The sequence below is a fragment of the Micromys minutus genome, assembly GCF_963924665.1.
Source record: "Micromys minutus genome assembly, chromosome: 11".
Lineage (NCBI taxonomy): Eukaryota > Metazoa > Chordata > Mammalia > Rodentia > Muridae > Micromys > Micromys minutus.
The window spans coordinates 1,335,519-1,358,352 of record NC_137980.1 but is presented as its reverse complement, the minus strand read 5'-3'; the positions used below and the strand labels follow the sequence as shown (position 1 = coordinate 1,358,352).

Here is a 22,834-nt window from a genome sequence, read left to right as displayed (position 1 = left end):
TACAAGCCATCACTCACTCACTCTATCATCTATCTATCTATCTATCTATCTATCTATCTATCTATCTATCTATCTATCTACGTACCTACCTACCTACCTATCTATCTATCTACCTATCTACCTACCTACCTACCTATCATCTATCTATCTATCTATCTATCTATCTATCTACCTACCTACCTACCTACCTATCTATCTATCATCTACCTACCCACCTATCCTGATGATCTGGTAAGTAAACTGTAGATGGCATAAAATAAATTAATATTATGATTTTCAATTATTAGTTCTATAATCTACAGAATTAGGGTGAATCATGTCCATGATCATAGAGAGAATTCTAAGCAAAGATTTACACAATCTTATTTTATTTTTTCTTTGAAGAAAAATTCTTTTTAAAAATTTTTTTTTGTTTTAATATATTACCAGCAGATGAAGTCTGATTTCCAATGATAAAAGAAAGTCATTCTCTAATTGAAGACTGGTCTTGTAATGAAAGGGTTACAGTAGTAATTTCGTTTCTGACTTTATTTTAATTTCTGAAACTCAATAGCAACACACCTTCCCAGAAGATGTTATTTGGGCGTAGTTAGTGTTTTCTTGTTCAGAAAGACATTCATACTATATATGTGATAAGGGAACAAATGCTCACATTTATTACAAGCAAAGGTGAACTTAAAGTCTCAGTTCTCAGTTGGAAGGCTATAGATTACCTGGGACTTACTGTCTCCGTAAGCCATAACAATACTTCCCCAGACATGGAGAAAAAGGAGATAAAAGTCAAAGAATCTTAGGTTTTTAAATAGCTTGACATTCACTGACCATTTGTATTTTACCTTTTAATTTATAATCCTTATTTTAAAAAGAACTTGCAAATAAGTAAAAGTATAGCACACCAAAATTAACCAGACCCTAAGTGGACTATAGCACAGTTGGGATAGGTGAGCAGAACGGAAGTTGTGGATCGAAGCACAGTTAGGATAGGTGAGTGGACCTGAAGCTGTGGACTGCAGCACAGTTGGATAGGCAAGCAGAACGGAAACTATAGGACTAAGCATTAATTTTTGCACTTTCATTGTTGAATGTATTTTACGCACTAATCTACTACCAAAACCAAAATTTATTTTCATACCTGCAGTTTGTTCTTCCTTATTCCCTGTATATTTACATTCTTGCTCTTTTTTTATATTGTGCTGTACCCATATATACGTTTGTTTATATATATATATATATATATATATATATATATATATATATATATATATATAATTGGCTAGATTCTAAATATGAGAGAGAACATGCAGTTTATTTCTTTAGAGATTGTGTACCTTTGCTTAATAATATACATTCTAAATTCATCAATCTTCCTGCAAAAAATTTAACTTTATTTTAGAGCACCAATTTATGAGTATAGCACAATATAATTGAGTTATTTTATTGTTACTGGGTTTCCATATAGCCTCTTAAATGTCCTTCATCTCAGTCCATTCCTCAATACTCTCTCTCTTCTCACGAGATCCTCCCTTTCTTGTCCCTATCAATCCTCCTCCTTCAAGGCTCTATTTCACCCATAAAATCTATTCATCTCCAGGAGAGATGCTGGCCTAGCCTTCTCCTCTCTGCTTATCCTCCCTGGGTTTATGAACTGTAGTTTAGTTATTATTTATTTAATAGTGAATTTCCAGATATAAGTGGATACAGGCCATATTTATCTTTCTGGGTTTGGTATATCTCACTTAGTAAGATTTTTTTTTTAGTTCTACCCATTTGCCTGCAAATTTCATGGTTTTTTTCTTAAATATCTGAGTAATACTCCATTGTGAAATGGACCACATTTTTGTTATCCATTCTTCTGTTGAGGGGCATATAGATTGTTTTCAACTGCTAGCTCTTAGGAAGACAACAGCACAAACCTGGTTTAGTAAGTGTCATTGTGAAACAGTTCCTACAGGTGTCATGACAGGCAGGGAAACATCCACAAATAGGTAAGAATAATAACTCTGTTCAGCCTGACTTGGCCTGGATTAAACTTTGGGAGTTGGGTGACAGGTAGTTTAGTGCCAATTTATTTAAACACAGTACAATTTGGAAAACAGTTTCCTGGTGTAATACAATCACTAGTGCACAAGACATAATTATATCAAAACTCAACTCAAAGTACTTTGCTGAAAGTGTTTATCAGCTGTAGGAGTTTCTAACTCCCATATCATAAAACAGTGTTGGATTTTGTAAAAGGCTTTTTTGTCATCTAATAAGATGATTATGTAATTTTTCATCCACTTTTTTTGGTAGATTATATTTATTGATTTCTGTATATCCCTGCATCTCTGGAATAAAGCCTACTTGATCATGGTGGGTCATTGTTTTGAAATAGTCTTAGACTTGGTTTGCAAGTATTTTACTCAGGGTCTTTGCATCTATGTTCATAAGGGAAATTGGTCTGTAATTTCCTTACTTTTTGTTGGGTCTTTGTTTGACACCAAAATGTATCATAGGGTAACTTGTCAGGAGCCATCTAAATCTAGCAGGTGACCTTCCTGGAGGTGGCCTGCCATTTTTGCATGTTCTACAATGGGTTTCAAAAAGACTTCATCTCAGGATTGCTTCTTACAGCTGACAGCTGATATCCCTTTTCTGTCATCATTAAATTAATATAATAATCCATGGGCATTAACCCATTGATCAAATTTCCTACAAATCAACATAAAGATGAACGTTCATGAATTAACACTATTTAGATTAATTAATGATTTCATAAAATTCATGATTTAATTCAAATAATTTTAGGAAGGAAATTTTTTAAGATGGTCTGAGTTTTTTTGCTAGAAAGATGTAATAAAAGTAAAATCAAGAATATAGTGTGCCCACTCCTCATATATTAAGTAAAGGCGGCATAAGAAGAGATACAATGAACTTTCATAATTATACTAAAAATAGAAATAAATTTGGGACAAATTTATGTCCAAGGGAAAACATCTAAGTCCAATGATAAACCCATAGGTGTGAACTATGATGAAGCAAGGCCGTGTAAAAACTTCCTTTGAACTTTTATGTTTCATAGCTTACAGTATGAAACAGTGCTTTGAAAATAATATTAACATCCTTTTGTAACTCCCATTTTACGTAACATTGTATCTCTGAGGTAATTTCCTAAAGAACTTTTTTACTAAGAAGGTATAAAAGGTCTAGAGGAAAGAAATAAGATTGTTGGTTGGATGGTTTGGCTTGGAGGGGGGTCTCTGCTTTATCCATACATCCAAATGTATATGTCTGTATATATGTATATGTGTAGGTATATGGGTATGTATGTAAGCATGCATGAATACTTGTGGAGTTGAGACAGATAGTAGGGCCCAGCAGTGTGGGTAAATGAATGTATATGTGTCTGTGCATATCTTCCTGAATAAAGCATCTTAATTCTTTCCCTTTTGTTCCTCTCTGGTTCACAATGCATTAACCAGCCTAGCCAGAAAGGCTTTTGGTTGCTTAAACAGAGAAGAAAGCGATAGCAATAAATTTTTTACTTAGTTCTCTGCTGCTAGGCAATAGGTGTTAGTCACCAAAGCCAGTGGCTTTTAACCATAGAATAAACAAAAACATTTTTGGGATTTTTTTAAGAAGTTATCAGCAAGCATTCAGTATAGTTAGAGAGCTAGAAGGCCAGAGGTCATCAGTCTTTAAAGCTACCTCTATGTCCAACTCTATGCCCTACTTCAAACCACTCCGGTCCAGGCCGGCTCCTGCCAGTTAACTGTGGCCTCATAGAATGAATTGGGCAATACTTCTCCTGTTTCTATTTTTGTGGACTTACTTGAGAAGGATTGGCATTAACTTTTTTTGAAAGTCTGATAGAATTCTCTGCTAAACAATTTGGCCCTGGGCCAGACTGAGAGATCTTTAATGGCTGTTTCTATTTCATTAGGGTTATAGGTCTATTTAGATTGTTGATCTGCTCTTGATTTAACTTTGGCAAGTGATATCTATCAAGGAAATTATCCATTTTTTTGTTTAGATTTTTGGTGGAGTCCAGGTTTTTAAAGTACGTCCTTATGATTCTCTCGATGTCCTTGGTGTCTGCTGTTATGTCCCCCTTTTTGTTTGTCATTTTGTCAATTTGGATATTTTTTCTGTGTCTTTTAATTAATTTTGATAAGGTTCTGTTGATCTTAATTCTTTTTTCAAAGAACCAACTCTTTTTTCATTGACTTTTTGTATTATTCTCTTTATTTCTGTTATAGTTTCTGCCTACTATTTCTTGCTGTCTGCTCTTCTTGGGAGTGATTTCTTTTTTGTCTAGAGATTTTAGGTGTGCTGTTAAGTTGCTAGTATGAGATCTTCTATACTATGAATTGTTTATTTGATTAATAGTGTCTATTAATGCCAACATTTCATTGTTTAGTTTTTGTCTATTGCTAAGAGTTGGATATTAAAGTCTACCACTCTCAGGGTGTGAGGATCCACATGTGATTTAAGTATTAGTAATATCTCATTCACTGCCCTTGTGCTTGGAGCATAAATGATAAAAATTAAAATGTCATCTTGATTGATTTTTTCATTTGATGATTATGAAGTGTTCTTTCCTATCTCTTCTGGCTAGGTTTGTTTTGAAGTCTATTTTGTTAGATGGCAGCTGGTTTCTCGGGCTTATTTGCTTAGAATATCCTTTTCCAGTCATTTATTAATGCAGTCAGTGTCTGTCTTTGATGTTGAGAGTTTTTTTGTTTTTTGGTTTTTTTGTTTTTTTGTTTTTTTTTTTTTTTTTGGATGCAGAAGGATGGGGTCATATTTTCACATCCATTCTCTTATTCTATGTCTTTTTATTGGGGGAATTGAAGCCATCAATATTGAGAACTATCAATAACAAATGATATCTGTTTTTCATTTTTTATTTTTGGTGATGCTGGTGCTTGTGTGTGTGTCTTCCTTTGATTTGGGATATCTGGGATTATTTCCTGTATTTTTAATTGATGTATTTAACCTCCTTAGGTTGGAGCTTTCCTTTTAGCACCCTTTGTAGGAATATATTTGTAGATAAGTATGGCTTACATTTCATTTTATTATGGAATATCTTATTTTATCCATTTATGGTGGTTGAAAGTTTTGTTTCATATAGTAATCTGAATTCCCATCTGTGATCTCTTGTAGTCTGCAACATTTCTATTAACACATTTCTGGATTTTAGAGTCTTTCCTTCTTGAAGACCTCTGTCATCTTTATGTAGTTTGTTGTAAGATCTTTTTCTTGCATTTCACCTGTGTTGGAGTATTCAGAACCTGCTTTGGTTGGACTCTAGTAGATAAATTATTTCCCTGGCTATTATTGACTATCTTCTTATATCGGCATCTAGGCAGCTAAGTTTAAAATGATTATAGATCTAATTAATGGTTTCTGGATTTGAGTTTGTTGTGTAGGTAAATTTTTTTACTTTTCATTTACTATCAGAATTTTCAGAGAGTCTGATGGCTGTGTGCTGCCTTTTTTCCTGGCTGCTTCATTGATCTGTTCAAAGAGAGTACCAGCTGGTATTAGAGACTGAAACTCTGGAATGAGTTGAGGAAATAAAGTTGGAGGAGGTGTTTGTGATCCAGTGAGGATGGGATCAGAAAGGAAAGAGTTTTCTGCTACACAGCTGAAGGAAAGAGGGGCAATGGATCTGGTGGAGCAAAAGGAGAATGTAGACCCACAGTCAGCCTACTTGTCTTTCTAGCAGGAGCAGGCCATGGGCTAGCAGAGTGTTCAGACCAGTTTCTTTGATGAACAGAGATTCAAAAATTCTCAACAACACATTTGTAAACAGAATTCAAGAACATATCAGGAATTACACACTATGGCCAAGTGGGCCTCATTTCAGAAAAGCAAGAAACACATGTAAGTCAATGCATGTAATACACCATGCAAACAACCCCCAAGACAAAAACAGGGCATTTGGCAAAGTCCAACATGCTTCTATGATAAAAGTTCTGGATATGGCAGGAATATATGGAACATACCTCAAATAATAAAGGCTACAAACCAGCAGCCAACATTATATTAAATGGAGACAAGTCAAGGACATTTTCTCTAAGATCAGAAACGATACAAGAATGCTCATTCACTCTCCCCTCTCTTGTTTGAGATGGTGCTCAAAGTCTTAGTTACAGCAATTAGATAAGAGAAATAAAGAGACACTAATAATAAAGGAAGAATTCAAAATATCCCTATTTACAGAGACATCTTTTACTGAGGAAACCCTATTGAGTCAACTAGAAAATTTTGGGATCTTATAATAAACACTTATAGTAAGGTTCTTGCAGGATACAGAAACAGTATGTATTTTAAAAACAAAACAAAATGACCCTTCATATATACTAATAGATGAGTCTCTGAAAAAGAAATTAGGGAAAACGTTCCATTGAAAATAGCTTCCCCCCATAAACCAAATACTACAATTCTGCTAAAGGAACATAGAAATAAAATGACTCTGGATGATCTGCTGCTACTCTGCCAGTACATCAGACAGCCATCATCACAGACCTTTCTCCTTCAGTAAGATGAAAATGCATAGACCCACAACTGGGTAATATACAGAGAGTGAGAGGCCTTGGCACACTCAGTTCTAAATGGGATGTCTTCATCAAACCTTTCATCTCAGGGGTCAGGAAAGCATGGAAAAGAAGAGGTAGAAAGATTGTAAGAGCCAGAGGGGATGGAAGACACTAGGAAACAGTATCTTCCAGATACAAAAGGAATGACACACATATTAACTCACAGATACTATGTCAACCTACACAGGGCCTGTACAGGTTCAATTCAGACATGGTCCCAGCACTGAGAGGGAAAGTAGACACAGTTCCCATCCCTAACCAAGACGTTTTCTCTAATTGACTAGCACTTTGCCTCAGTCAGGGTTTCTGTTCCTGCACAAGCATCATGACCAAGAAGCAAGTTGAGGAGGAAAGGGTTTATTCAGCTTACACTTCCATATCACTGTTCATCACCAAAGGAATCCAGGACTTGAACCCAAGCAGGTCAGGAAGCAGGAGCTGATGCAGAGGCCATGGAGGGATGTTACTTACTGGCTTGCTTTCCCTGGCTTGCTCAGCTTGCTTTCTTATAGAACTCAGGTCTACCAGCCCAGGAATGGTACCACCCACAATGGACTGGGCCCTTCACCCCTTGATCACTAGTTAAGAAAATGCCTTACAGCTGGATCTCATGGAGGCATTTCCTCAATGGAAGCTTCATTCTATGTGATGACTCCAGCTTGTGTCAAGTTGACACAAAACCAGCCAGTATACACTTGCAAAGGAAAAGTGAGTTATTCTCCATTGGAGAAAACTTCCTGGATGCATTTGTTATCCACATGTAAGTGTAGTAGGCCCTGTGCCCAGCAGTAGAAGGTCAACAAGAAAATGGCACTGTGTTAGAATTTTGTCCCACATTGCTTTATTTGAACATTTTGTTTTATTTATGTTCTCATGAACTTTAGGTTGTGTAATATGGTTTCCAAATTTGTGTTTTTGTGGAATTTGTGTGTGTTTCTTGTGCATGGAAGGGTTATGGGTTTTGTTGTTGTTGCTGTTGTGTTTTGTTTTGCTTGTTTGATGCCTGTTTGAGAGGAGGACATGAAATTGGGTGGATGAAAATGTGGAGATTATTTGAAAGGTGTTGGGGGAGGGGATGCTATGGTCAGGATTTATTGTATGGGATTTTTTTTTAATTTAAAATATTTTCTCTAAAGATTAAGTATTTAGAAAAATAACTGAAGAAGTAAAAGATTTTTACAGAAAAAATGTCAAGATATTAAAAAATGAGATCACAGCATCTACTAAATGATGAGAAACTATTTCATGCTCCTGAGTAGGTAGAATTATTAATATTATAAAAACATCTATAATACCTAAATCAATATCAAACATATTCAATTCAAAACTTCCACATCATGTTTCACAGGTATAGGAAAATCAATACAAAAACTCATATGGAACCACAAAACCACACAATACACACACATACACACACGTATGCACACACACACACACACAAACACAAATAGTCAAAGCTATCCTAAGGAATGAAAACGATGTTTGAGAGATTACACTACCTGACGTCATATAATACTACACAGAGTTATAGCAATAAAGACAGCTTGGTTTTGATATAAAAATGGACCAGTGCACCATTGTAGTAGAAATAGGACCTAGAAATAAAATGGCAAAGCTATGCCCACTTAATTATTGACAAATAAAGTCTGATCATTTGAATGAGGATGGCTCAAGAGCTCAAATGTTTGAATACTTGGTCTCTAGTTAGTGGAACTATTTGAGAAGGATTAGAAGGTGTGGATTTGTTGGAGAAAGTGTGTCACTAGGCATGGGCTTTGAGGTTTTCAAAAGCCCACACTAGGCCCAAGTTCTCGCTCTCCCTCTTTGCCCATGAATCATGATGTAACTCTTAGCTACTGCTCCAGTACCATGTGTGCCACCATGATGTCCCCTGGCGTAATGATAATGGCCTAATCCTTTCAACCTGTAAGCAATCCCCCAATTTAATACTTTATTTTATAAGACTTGTATTGGCCATGGATGGTGTCTTTTCATAACAATAAAACAGTGAAGGCATAGAGCAAGTGGATGTCCCTTTAGGTTAAGCATCTTCTTTCTCAGGGTGATCAGAAAAGAGGTTTCTGTGAAAAGGGTGTTATTAACAGAGAAGAACGTCTGGAGAGTCAAAAGTAGAAGCAACCAAAGGAGCCATCCACAAAGAGGAAACTGTTGGCCCAAATGGTGCTGTCCACACAACTCTCATTGAACCTATTTGTCTGAAGCTAACAGCAGTCAGACATTTGCACGCCTGCTTGGGAATCATGACACTGTTAAGAATAAGAAAAGAAACTGGTTTCATATCCTTCAATGCCAAGGAACTCAGCTAAATCAAGATAAGTTTCTGTGAGTGTCAAAAACTAATGTGAAAAAATTATATGTGATGAAGATCAGACTTTAATTAACATACTTTCCCTGTTCCTTGCCTTTGTGATGCAAGTCAGGGTTCATCACCTTTAACATTACTGATGGTTTGGTTGCATGACCTTGGCTGTATGCCTCAGGAGGATTCGCAGTAGCAGCCATAGTCTCTGTGCACTAAATGCCAATAGCGCCCCCAAGTGTTGACTATGAAAATTGTCTTCAGACACCAATATCCTCTGTAGTTCACAGCCACTGGACTATATAGTGATTATTTTATAGCACCCGTTTTGAGGTTGTTGTTTCTTTCCTCTTTTCCTTCCACCCTGCTTCTCTCTTTTGCTTTGAGACAACATCTCAGTCTGCAACCCTGCCTAGTCTACAGTAGGTCAGACTTGCCTCGACCTTGTGAACAATCCTGCAGCTACAGGCAAGTGCTAGCATTTTAGTTGTATGCTGAGGCACTCAGCTGGCGTTCCCATTTTTACAATTATGAATCCAAATACTTCTCATGGCAGCTAGAAAGATATACATATGTGCCATGTGTCCCTCAGATCTTAAGTGATCTCAAAGAATACCATAATCTGAACCTAACTTTGTCAGAAGAATATTGGAGCAATTATTACTTCAACACTACTCATCGAGAAGGATTTTATCAACAGTGACAGCACATATCATCCCTGACAGTCTAATATTTTGGCCTGTTCCAGCGAGAATTTTAAATTGCCATCTCAGGGAGTACTCACATACCTCCACACTTCCTCTCTCTCCTCAGATCTACATCTCTGTCAATTAAAATATAATCCCCCATTGTGCCCCTGAGCCACCCCACGGTGACATTTTCTATTAATTCTGCCTGCTTACAATGCTTTTAACTTCTAAAAACATTCACTCCCATTTGTAAAAACCTTCTTATTTATTTAACCATCTTATACTTCATAGTGACAGCAGCAGTTCCTTTCTGTACATTCATCCACTCAGATCAACCAGTGGCAGAGGAGATGGTTCTGATGATGATTTCCCCAGGGCACACACTACCCAAAGCCAAACCTCAGACATTGCTCTGCTGAGGTACATTTTGGGGCTTGCCCACATCTCCCTATAATGGAATTGTCTGTCCCTTTTGCTCTTCTCCTTGCTTCAGATGGATCTTGTAGAGCAAGGACGAGCAAACTCAAGCAGCTGAGTCTGATCAAAGGTGATGCATTTTATACTTTTGAGTAATTTTTAAAAAAACATTATTCTACATGGCCTGTAAATATTTTTTGTAAATTCAGCTCTGGGTATTCAGAGTTTGGTCAGAGCAGAGTTATACCATTTGTGTGGTACAGTAAAAGCATTCAAGCTACGGGGCCTGAAACACTCACAGTCTGGCTCTTGACAGAAAATGTGTCAGTCTCCACTGTAAAGTAACTTGAGCCTTTCTTTCCCTCACACAGAGAACCTCAAGCCTTGAGGGGGATTTCCACATAGATAACATGCATTTCTGTATGATAAAGTTATCAGTAAGCTTACCATATGCTTGCCACCATGTATGTTTACATTCTGAGGTACATAAAGGGCTACTGACCATGACTGGCCTGGACTCCAGCCTAGGGCAGGATCCACATCTCCAAAATGCCTCATAAGTACCTGCTCAGACCCTGGGACATTATCCTACTGTATCTTTTTGATGCTAAATTTTTTAGTTTATTAACTTTATTTACATTTACATTTATTTATTTATAGATTTATAAAATTCATTCATCAAAACGTTTTTCCTTAGATTTAACTCACTTTCTACAAACATATACGAAGAAGTTGAAAACAATCAAAAGTGGACAGAAAACCAGTTTATCAAGTACAGAAAAGACCACCTGGGCCACGTAAATGAGTGTCTGAAGGTTGTGCAGGAAAAGCTGGTAAGGCGCTACTGAGGTTAACAGCATTGCTGGTGGCTGCCCCAGCGTGACAGCAATCTCTGTGGCATGGGAGAGCTTGTGTTTTACACCTCTGTAGGAGGTCCAGAGGTGCCTGCCTCTGGTCCAGGAATCTCCTCTCCAGATGTGGGAACCTACATTTCCTAGAATATGCTCTCCCTGTACCAAAATAATTTAAAGAAATTTTCTTTTTCAAGAGGAGGAAAAAGAGCAGCAGCAGCAACAACAACAACAAAGCACTCTCGGCCCAAACTGAAGAATCTTTTCTGGGGTTCTCCGTTAGGAATCTGAGGCTCTGGATGAGTGTGCTAGGTGACACTTGACCTCATGACAGTTCGAGAGCTTCTGGGAAACAAGAAAATGGCCCTATTTGAGATCTCTTACCAGATGCAGAGTTCCTTGTTATTGTTTGTCTTTGTTTTTGAGACAGGCTCCTACTATGTGTAGCTGGTTGTTGTGGAACATGCTGTGTAGATCAGGCTGGCCTGGAGTTTACAGAGATCTGCCTGTTTCTACCTCCTAAGTGCAGAAATCAAAGGTGTGTGCCACCATGCCTGGCATAGATCCAAAGTTTTAAGAACTCTTTTCTTGATCACACCATGTGAAGCAAGTTCAAGTCTTCAGAGCGACACTGCATATAGAAACACACCTATGTGTGGGCTTGCTTCTCTCATTGCTGCTGGGACCCCAAGTCTTCCAATAAGGGCAGCTTACAGCCATGATGGTAGCCCATGGCTTCCTGCCATGCAGAGATTGTACAAGTTAAGATGTCTTGAGACCTTCATTCAGTGGGACTGCCAGCAACACAGTAAACATTGTCTCTAGCCCACACCTGAATCTGTACATAACTGAATGAGGTACAGGCCAAGAGCTGGGCACAAACAACAGCTTTAATTTTGCTGTGACTATCAAAGTCTGTATAGTTAGATCCATGGCTGCCAAGTGAACCTCCTAGTTCTTCAACTCCCTAAGTACTCAAAGCCTCCTACCATTTATAAGCAGTAGTGGGCAAGCCTAGGCCATCATGGGAGGAAGAGAAAGACTGAAGCCACCATTCCTAAAGCAAGCAGCAGGAAATAGACTCACAGGAGACATGACATTTGTGCCTAGTCTCTCCTCCCTGATTCTCTGTGGAAAGCCCACAAATCTAAGGCTGTCACTGCACCTACACTTGCCCTAGGATCACTTGGTGAGCATTCTACTGTACTAAGTCCTGAGTTCCATCATCTACCAATCAAACTAGAATTCATAGGGGAAGGGTTTGACTTAGAATATTAAAAAAACAAACAACCCCTCCCGAAAAAAAACAGAGTATAGAGTCACCATTTTTATTGATTGGGGTCCACATAGAAATGTGAGGTTCTAGAGAGTAAAGATTAGTTATAACACCTAGGAGCACATCCAAGGAGCTTAGAGGAAAAAGTGTCTGTTATCTTCCTTTGTGGTACTTCTTTAAACATCAGACTAAAATTCCAAACCTCCCAAGCACATCATCAATAGCAGTCCCTCTGCATAATGTGTCGTGTTACAAAAGAAACGACGAAGTCAAACTAAGCATTTGGCTCTCATACTTAGGAGCACAGTTAGAGACATACAGTGTTCATGTTCTCCATGAGGAAAACAACGCTTTCTTTAAGCTGAATCATAAATCCATTCTGCTGCTCTTGTCTGAAGTGTTATCACATGATACCCCCCTCCCCGATATTTTTTTCTTTTTAAGGAAATGTCTGAGAATAAGATGGAAGAAAAAATGCTGCAACTTTCAAGCAAGTTGGAGAATTTTATTAACTCCCAGAAACAGGAGGAAGAAGTAAATAAAGTGAAGGCCATAGAAAATAAAGTGTCCAAAAAAATGAGCCAAATAGAGAAGCGGATCTGGGGGGAACTAGAGAAAATACAAAATGACTATCAAACAGGTGAGCAAAGAATACAAGCCTTCCCTCCCTTCCCTCCCTTCCCTCCCTTCCCTTCCTTCCCTCCCCTTCCATTCCCAAGTGTCAATTTTCAGCGGGTCTGGTCATTAGTGACATCATCATGCATTTAATCTGGCAGCACGAAAGATCTTACAGAAGGTCAGAATAATACTGAAGGTACCTACGTGAGTAGATGTTCTTCATTTCTACTTGACCACGTCTTATGCTTGCCATTGTGCGAAATGCTTTTTACTTTCTAAGATCTTTGGATCATAAATCTGTCAGATGGCAAGTTCTTGGGCTCACAAAGCCTGACTTGTGGCTCCATTATGAACTTAGGAGACTAAGTCAAATGGTGGTGCTGGACAGATGTCAGCCTGGCAACATAAACTTGACCTTTACAAGTGAGGAAGAGATGAGTTAGCAGAGTCTTTGTAATGACTGTTTTTCTTAAGAGGCTAAAGGCAGCAGTATCCAGCTGAGCTGCCTTCAAAGAGAATTGATTTGAAAGACTCATCTAAGTCATCTAAGGAAAAGGAATGGGGATGTGAAGTGCCATCTGCCTTGAGTCACAATGCAAGACTCCTTTATTAGAGAAAGCTCTACTCTGTGCTGTGTCCTCCAGGGCTTAGAAAAATGTGTAAATTCCACAAAATGTTGGCCCCACAGAGATGCTCTGGAGAAGCCTCCTTCCACCCAGTGTTCCTGGCACATGAGTGAATGTGCTGCCTACAGAGAGTAACCCCCTACCTCCTACAGCCAAGTTAAAATACTAAACTCTGTGACCAGGAATCATATCCCAGACTCAAATGACTCCTCCAACAAGGGACCCTCTTCCTATTTCATTGCAGTATCCATTTCCTATTCAATTATACTCATTGTTGCTTAGCATGAGTTGAAGAGAATTTTTCAGTCTTTGTTTTAACTTTGCTAAGTGGGAGTTCTAGGGAAGAGAGACTACAGATGAGTACTCCTTTATACTTTGAATAAAAAGATGTTGTTAAGCAACTATGTGGAAGACCTCAGGATGCAGGGTCTGAGCTTATGGCCTGACAGGCCTGTGGCCATGAGGGACAAGATATAAGAACAGGTAGGAAGCTCCAAGAGGAACAAGAGGGATGAGGGGAGCAGGCAGTCACTCTTTAGCTCCTCCAAGCTGCTCACTTGTTTAAGGGGGTAACAAGAACCTTTTTTGAAGCCCACAAATCTTTTTTCAGAGCCTATAAAGAGAATAAAATACTTTAAAGTTCTGAAAGAATTGTTTTACTAGCTAGTATGATTATAAAAAGGGGAAAGATCCAGTTAATAAAGTCAGATCCAGTTAGGCTATTATGAGCTAATTCATCTGTATATTTTTAGGTTTGTCTTAATGGAATTTAATGTTCTTTGAATTAAAGGTTGATCAATTATGGAAGTACTGCTGAAGAGCACATTTGTGGGTGGGGGAGGTCCAATGCATTGCTTTGGTATATCTGTTCTCCTTTCCTCTTCTAGGATTTAAATCAATCCATGACTCCCTCAATTCTCTCCAACAAATACAGAAAACAAAAATGGATTTAGAGAAATATAAAGTACAGAAAGACCTAAAGAAATTACAGCGTAAAATAGTGGAACTCCAAGAAGTGTAACTTTGAAGGCACTTTCTTTTCCAGCGGCTGGTGCAATGGTTTGTTGGGAAAAGTTGTGAAGAAGAAAACTAGTATCTTTAGGATACTTCTTCTGGTGTTTCTTATTGTCTTTAAAGGAAATTGACATTTCAGGGGGGAAACACACAATAAATCAAAAAGCTTCATGATGCCTTTAATTTCTTAATGAAAAATTGAGAAATTTGTTTTCATGCATGTTTTGTTATATTTTTACTTGCCCACGAGTAAGAAAAGCATAATCTGTATCGTGTACCAGATGAATAAAGTAAGTTCAGGTTTATGGCAGACCCACTAGATGACTGGTGATGTCTGAAAATAACAGCCACGATGTGGTTAAAACTTGTTGCTAACATGAATTTTGTCCATTAATGCAAAACATCTCCTTTAACAATTTTCATTTAGCATTAGTTCATAGATTTCTAAAAACAGTAACAATTTCTCCCATAATAAAGCAATTTTAACACCCAAATATTTCACCTACTTTGCTAAGTTTTTAATCATGTAAAACATCTCTATTTACTGTTATTGGTATATACATGGCATCATTAGTTCTGTAGCGAGGGAATTTCATAGTAGATTTAAGAGTTTTAAACAGAAAAGTGTCTTCTTGTAACCAATTGTCACGCTAAGGATTAAGATCTGATACTCCATGTAATCACAAATGTTTGTAAATCAGCAAGAAAATGATATATTCAAATTTTTGTTTTCAAAATGGTCACAGATATGACTAGGTAAGCAACTAAAACTATAATAAGCAATGGAAGGATGAAAAATGTCCAACTTTGCTCTCAAAAAAATCAAGGGGGCTTGGATACCATCTTCAGGTTGGCACACAATGAGTTAGTTAATAATACTGCATAGACATGTGAGAGAAAGAAGGGAAAGCTCTTGTTGAGCATGTGTGAGCCTATAAACTACTACCTGAATTAAGGGTAATTTGGAAGCATCTATTAAATATTCTCTTCTCCTCTCTTCCCTTCATCTCTTGACTCTATATCATGCACAGACCCTGCAGAATTACAACTCCAAACTTGTTCTATTACACACAATAAGCTCCCCAAAACCTTGTTAAGACACATCCAGGACTCATACTCATGAGGGACTCTGAAGCTGAAGAAACTTTGATGGTTACACAACAATTTAACCTCTGTTCAGAGGGCACTGGAGGATTGGACCTCTTTCCCCTTGCATTATTCCACTTAAGTTCACTGAAAACTTTTATCAGCATGAATGGGCTTCCTTTTGGAGAAGGTCAAGGAGGCAGAGACATAGAACTTATTCCAATTCAAATGCTTTGCTTAATCATTTAAGAAATGTGAAGCTCCTCTTCCCACAAACACAGGCTAATGCTAGAGCACTGGAACTCTGGGACCATATGCAGAATACACGATAAAGTAGCTCATGTGCTTTTTTTTTATACTAATACCATTTATACAGTCCTAGATAGTATAAATCCTGCTATCTCCCAGCATTTGCTTTCCCTGTATTAGAACCTGCTCTTGGAAAATATTCTGGAAATTTCTAGACATTAGTTGTAGCAGTGACTTTTTGAACATAAGATCAAAGCAGAGGGTGAGAAAAAATGTGACTGCATCAAATAAAAGGTTTCTACATAGCAAGACAACTATATGGAGGGACAGCATAAGGGAGGGAGAGACAGAGATGGCTCAGTGGATGAGAACATCTGCTGCACAACTATAAAGAGCTGCATTGATATTCCAGCACCCGCATGCCCATAAAAAGGTGGTATGTCCATACTAGCACCTGCAGGAGTCAAGACAGGAAGATCACTGGAGCAAGCTGACACCAATATAACCCCAGGTACAGTGAAAGACCCTATCTCGAGTGAAAAAGGTAAAAGGGGAAAAGATATTGGATGTGCTTCTCTAGCCTTAAATGTCTACAGAGGTAAATGCATATACACACCTCAACAGATACACACACACACACACACAGAGTGTGAGAGAGAGACAGAGAGACAGAGACAGAGAGAGACTGAGAGAGAGGTAGAAAATATGGTTGTCCTTCTGCATCATGATGATCCATACATGTTAAACTCATGTAAAAATTGTGTAGCATTTACTGAAGACCTATGCAGATTCTTATATTTTATTTGTTCCTATATTGCACCTCTCTACTAAGGTTGTAGTCTACCATGTCCAGATAGCTCCTCCAAGCTCAGTGCAAAGTGGAGGACTCCGTTTTACCAGGGCTTCCTCTTCTCTGCCTGATCTGGAGAACCTCACCTCTAGTCTCTACATGAGGAATTTCACGTAGTCCCTGTCAACTTTCTCTTTCCTAATAAAAATCTGCCCAGCAAGTACCTGGTATTCCTAGAATGCCTCTCCATACAAATGAAGCATTCACAGTATTTTAAACTCCAACCAATGAACCTTCACCTTAAGAAGATTGCCTTCCTATACAACCCTTATCCACCCCCAAATAAAGGTATGAGCACAAGTTAAGATCATGTAAGAGAGCTGTTTCATTAAAATCACCAGAGAAGCTCCTTCCCACTCAAGGTCTGGGACTCATGAGGATCCTGCAGCCCCCACCTGTTCTGGTTCCAGTCTGGTAAACATTGATGCCTGAATATACTGAGAGGGAGGAAACAGGGAATGTGGAGCTACAGGAGGACCCCCAGCACAAATATCACATTACTTGGTTAGAGGGACCCCAAGTCTTCAAGCAGGCTAAACATACACTCCACAATTCAGCCACATCCCTGGCCATTCATATTCTTTAAACCTTACTAGATTATTGCAATGTCAAGATTGTCAGTGCTCTATAGTTTTGCTAAACCTTTTTTCTTCTGGCAGGGGTAGTGGGAATGATAACAAAAAGAAGTACATGTTCTATGTATTTGTTCAAAGTACATTAGTTTGAAAGGCTGAAGGTGGTTATTCTAAGATTGTCTTTAGGGAACTTAGAAAGGGTCATAATTTAACAGGGAGCAACTAGCTAAACTGTACAGCCATAATCTCATTTGGTAAAAATCCTTATATTTGTTACTAAGCTGAAGTTATAATCTTTTACATTGCTATATAATTTATTAGATACAAATTTAAGGTTTTCATTGGTATGAATTTCTTACTGATTTAAAATTGAGATTGATGTTATTACTCTCTTATAGACATTGTGCCTGTACAACACATCTAAGAATACACTATAGATCCAGTCCTATAATTGCTATCATAAGCTGGTCTGAGGTGATTAAGCATAGGAATTAAGGGCCAGATAGCAAATTCATGACTCTAAATTTACTCTTTTCAAGATAATTCATTAAGAATAGTTTAGAGACAAGAGTCCAGATTATTTTATATAGATGGTTTTCAAAACCATCAGAAATCCACAAAATGTGACATTTAATGTTATTTATCATTTGTTGAGACATACCTGCTTCTAACAGCTTCCCTTTTGTGGATTCAAAGAAGAAATTGAGCATCTCTACCTCCAGGTGAAGTAATACATTGTAGCTAGGTAGCCACTGGGAAGAAATTGCCTATTTCTCCTACAGACCTGTACTGTTCTTGAGAGGACACACTCTGCAGGCTGGGACAGGTTAGTTCTGCTGAGACAGAATGAGCTAGTTCTTAATAAATCCTGTTTTACTAAGGTCTGTCAGATTCCTGGGCCAGAAGACTGATGCTCTTATATGTTGCTAACAGGGGACTGTGCAGGTAGGCAGTTGTCCTAACAACCTGCCTCAGTTCTGGAAGCCATGTTAGGCTTCCTATATTTTCAGATAATTTTGGTTGTTCTCAGATTTCTGATGGAATTGAAGACAAATTATAGTCCCATAGCCTACCCAGACCATTTAACATTGAGAAAACATATTTAATTAGATAGTTTTCAGATAGTATGCAAATTACCCAAGATATAACATACAGAATTTAAGCCTTTCTTAAGCTAGGATAGATAACAGTGTTCTATTTAGTTGACAAAAATGATGGACTGGGTGTTAGGTATACTTTATACTTTATAAATTACAAAATGGTAATAGTTGTGTTCAGCTTACATTTTAGAAAAAAGTTCTTTTTTAATTATATAGAAAAAGTGTATTGTGTATTATACAGGTATTATACAGGTGAGGGAAGGCACAAGATAAGGCAAGGTCTGTGAATGGACAGTGAAAGAGTAAGGTAGGGACAGAGTTTTTGAGAGGCCAGAGAGATAGGGGATAAAGAGGAAGCCATGATGGAAGAAGCCAAGATGGAGGAAGAAGAAAATGATGCATCTCCATGTGGCTCTAAATAGACACAAGTAGCTATGAATGTCTTATAAGAGATTCATTATCATAGGACAATTTCTTCTAGGTGGGCAGATTATATCATATCAATTGGTTCTGAGTTTATTGTGTGAATGTTTTGTGCAGTGAGCATTTACTGATATAAATATGGTTATTAAATTACAAGTTTCCAGAGTTTTGATTGTGTTGGACTAGTGAGAATTGTGACAAAAACTACAGGGGGCAGATGCAGGAAATGTGAGCAAAGATTATGGCAGAGAGTCACAGAAGGGCAGCCACTGTCAGGGACAGAGAGAAGCTGGGGATAGCATGCTGTGGTGCCCAGAAACAGATTGCCAATTTGTTTAATATTTACCACTACATATGTTCTATACAATTCAACTTATAAAATAATTTTACAAATGGCCAAGTCTACAGATGAATTACCTGCAGATGGAGAAAGGCATACTTCATGTATTAACCATACATTTAATAGAAGGTTACGGTCTATGAAAAGGAAGTTACGATGTATGGAAAGGCCAATAATTACATTTCAAAGGCATGGACAAGGCTGTGATGGGCACTAAGGCAAGTGGAGTAGTGTGAACACAGTCTGAAGGACAAAAGACTAAATCCATGAACTTCAAGAAGTTCAATATAGTCAGAGCCTTAAGTGTGTCCTAGGAGATGGAGAGGGGAGGGGCTTGCAGGAAGTAGGTAGAGAAAGAGAGAGCTGGGGAGCACTGAGGGCGTATGGGGCTCAACCACAAAGGACTTAGTAATTCATGTTGAGAAATCGGGCTTTATCCCAAGGGCTCATAATAGGCCCCAAGCAATTTATTTAGGAAAGTACTTGAGATTTGCATTTGAGATTCCATTGCGTGGAGTATGCAGAACAGACAGGGAGGAGGCAGCACAGTTGGGCTGAAAGAAAAATGAAGCAGCAGGGCGGGGTCTGTGTACACAGGAGTATACAGTATATATTCTGGGGACAGTCAAAGCTGTGAATCCAGTGGTTAATGAGGAAAATTCAGACTGTGAATTTAGCTTTGGAAGTCACCAGCAAAGGTTATTGGAGTTCTGAGTGGGAAAGACTTACTTGGGCATGAGGGCCATGGGTCAAGGGGCATGGATACTGTAAGAGGAAGAAGAGTAAGTGTGAAGGAACAGGCATGCCCAGGTAAGAATATAAACAGCAATGGAGTATTTCCATTTCATAAATAAATGTGTGTCTTTTCAAGCACACAGAGGAGATGAGTTCTGTAGGGAGCCGTTTGTGCCACACCCAAACATGGCGCCGGCTTCCCGCCGAGAACTCAGCAAACAGAGCTGTTGCCCAGCCAAGAGACTTAATGCGCATGCACCACATACGTCATAGCCTGCTCTGGGGGCATACTATTGAGTTACTGGAGGGCGCACCAATCAGGTAGCAACACGAGTCTCCTAGGCATATATAGCAGTGCATTTCTCCCCCACGTAGAGAGGAAGACAGTGGAGAGATTGCGGGAGACCCCACGTGGAGGGATGGCAGAGAGATACCACGTGGAGAGAGACCCGATAGGAGAGATTGCGGGAGGTCCCACGTGGAGAGAGAGTGGACAGAGAGATCGCATGTGGGAGACTGCACGTGAGAGGTCACCTAGACAGTAGAACCCGGTAGGGAGTCCCGGCTCAGAGAGAAGTTTCCTGATCAAGAAGTCCCCTGCTCAGAGTGCTGTACAATAAAGGTTATCCGCAGAAGAATCTGTTTGTTTGTTGCACGCCTGTTCCTATCGGCGGGAAGCGAGGGCGCGTGACAGAGTTCCTCAGGGAGGCTGCTGGAGGGAAACAGGAGAGATGTCCTGCACCATATCCCACAAGGCTTTTCTCCATCTCTGGGAGATCGGAGTCACACAAGCTTGTGGAAAGCGTTAACATTATATTAGATCCTTTGCTATAGAGTCATGATGATTTCTGACTCTGGTAGAATGTAGCTATTTCATTTTCACAAGGTATATGTACACATGACAATGAGATTCTAAATGACTGGTAGACTGACCAATATGCCAAGAGCCAGGTCCACTTCAACAGTCTCAGAGAGAAATGGGGTAATCGACTAGTTGTTGGAGAATTTGAGAGATGTTGAGTGCTACAAACCCCAAGTTTAATCCTGTGCCACAATCACCACTGGCATGGTTTTGGATTTGTTGTGTAATTTTGGTTTCCTTGCCTTCAAACAGAACCATAATACTGCACTTACCAAGGATTAAATGAAACAACTCACTCACATTGGCCTTGGCTTCCTATAAGGTTCAGAATTGAGTCATATATATATATATGACTGCAAAAGTTCACATTTACTAAGTGGTTGCTTTGGAGGGCATGGCTTTCCTCTTCATGTTCCTCTCTAAAACTCAGGTTGTGCCAAATGGTTATGGTACATTCTTAATACACCTTGTTAGGATAACAAAGGTAGCCACCCACCTCTCTCTCCCCTCTCCTCTCTCTTTTCTACATTTCTTTGAATTACAGCAATGAAGAGAAATAAATGCCAACATAAATGATCTTTTAGGTAAATTATACTCACCTAAATATACACATTTAAAAGCGAACCTCTCTGATCCTTTTTGTTCCCACTCTAAAGTAAGAAACTCTACCACACAAAATGGTGTGAGATTAAAAAAAATGAGTTTGGCACACAATAAGTATTCAATCCATTTCTCCCCATGGGTTCTTGGGTACTGAAGGCCTGGTGGGAAACAGCTAATGCAAAACAGGTGTGTGTGAGCACAAACATTCATGGCTGGACCAAATGACTGGCTATTATGTCAAGATACTGTATCTTCATTTTGGTTTTTCTAGAAACAACTTGACTAGCACAAAAACGTGTTACTGGCTAGTTCTTAATATTTATGTATTATTCAGCATTTCTCATTGTGAATAGGAGTCTGGAGAGCTTACTTTAGAAGAGTCTTTCAATCACATGCATAGCAGTTATCCAGAGGCTCTGCAGGGAAACTCGAGTCATTCTGAAGTGTGCTTACCTCCATCCCACAGTAGCTGCTTACTGTTAGGTCCAAAGTGCACCCCCAAGACAGCAGCACTGCTGACAATGTCTTCAATGACAAAATGGAATCATCCCAGGCTGGACTCTGACCAGATAAAAGGCTCGCTAGCACATAAAACCTACTCGACATTCCTCAGAAACATTACGAAGCAGCTTCCTGCGTGTTGCAATAAGACATTACTTCCTCATGCACTTTACCCTACATCCAACTACCTTCAGCAGGCGCATCTGGTTTCCAATTAACATAAAGACCAAAGTCTCTGTGCTAGTTCCTAGGGTATTCTGGCCCGTACCCCATTTCCTGATTCTCTAGACTGTTCTGGCTCACACGCCTCTCCCCACCACCACCACTACCTGTCCCCTTAAAACTGGCCAAGGCTCACTCCTCATTTGTTCTTTTTGAGAAAAAGCCCAACAGTTTGGATCCACAATAACCTTTCTATCTATGGAGTGGTCCCATTTGCTTCATTGGACCTTGCTGACCCATATCAATAAAAATTTCAGCTATGCCCCCCCACCCCTACTTAGTAACTTCCTCTCCTTCCTCCATGAAAAACCATCTGCTCCATCTGGTTCTTCCTTGTGCCCAGACAAATTTGTGTCACAAACATAAGAGAAATTAGCACTTTCAGAAATGTACTCAGAAAACATATAATGCAGTCTGTAAGATAAGAACCCTTTCTTTTCCTCACTGCTACCTGATTCTTCTTAATTTTCAAGCTCCATGTTTACAAAAACTATCTCTACTTATATTTTCTAAACACATTAAATAGTGCAGATCAATTAAATCCTTTAAACTAGTGTATTGGAGTTTCCAAAAACAGTTACCACAGCATGATTTTCTATACAGACATCAAGCAATGAAACTTTTGTGATCAAAGGGGGGGAATGACATTAAAATTGTAGTAGGGACCTAGAGCTTAAGTTATTTAAGATTTACAAAACAATGTAAACATTCTATTTAATGTGTGTGATCTTGTAAAAAAAGCACAACCTATTTTGGCATATTGCAAGAGCGAGCATATAATTACATTCAACCATCCATGAATGGCTGCTTCTGTGAGGCATCCTCTCAGTGAGGACAACTTTCTTTCCTTCCTAGTCTTAGAGCCAAGACCACCTCCCTCCCCATTTCTACCT

The 22,834-nt window shown here is 38.7% G+C and overlaps 1 protein-coding gene across 1 annotated transcript in view; it reads left to right on the top strand.

The window, feature by feature from the left end:
- The window catches only part of FAM81B (family with sequence similarity 81 member B), a gene marked incomplete at its 3' end in the record, with an annotated part of 62,095 nt that extends 47,693 nt beyond the window's left edge, over window positions 1-14,402 (top strand). The window contains exons 7-9 of the mRNA XM_080925339.1: window positions 10,708-10,843; window positions 12,582-12,777; window positions 14,269-14,402. Of these exons, the coding sequence (XP_080781465.1) occupies window positions 10,708-10,843; window positions 12,582-12,777; window positions 14,269-14,402 (466 nt within the window). The remainder of the gene's footprint in view (window positions 1-10,707; window positions 10,844-12,581; window positions 12,778-14,268) is intronic.
- Window positions 14,403-22,834: the final 8,432 nt, after the last annotated feature.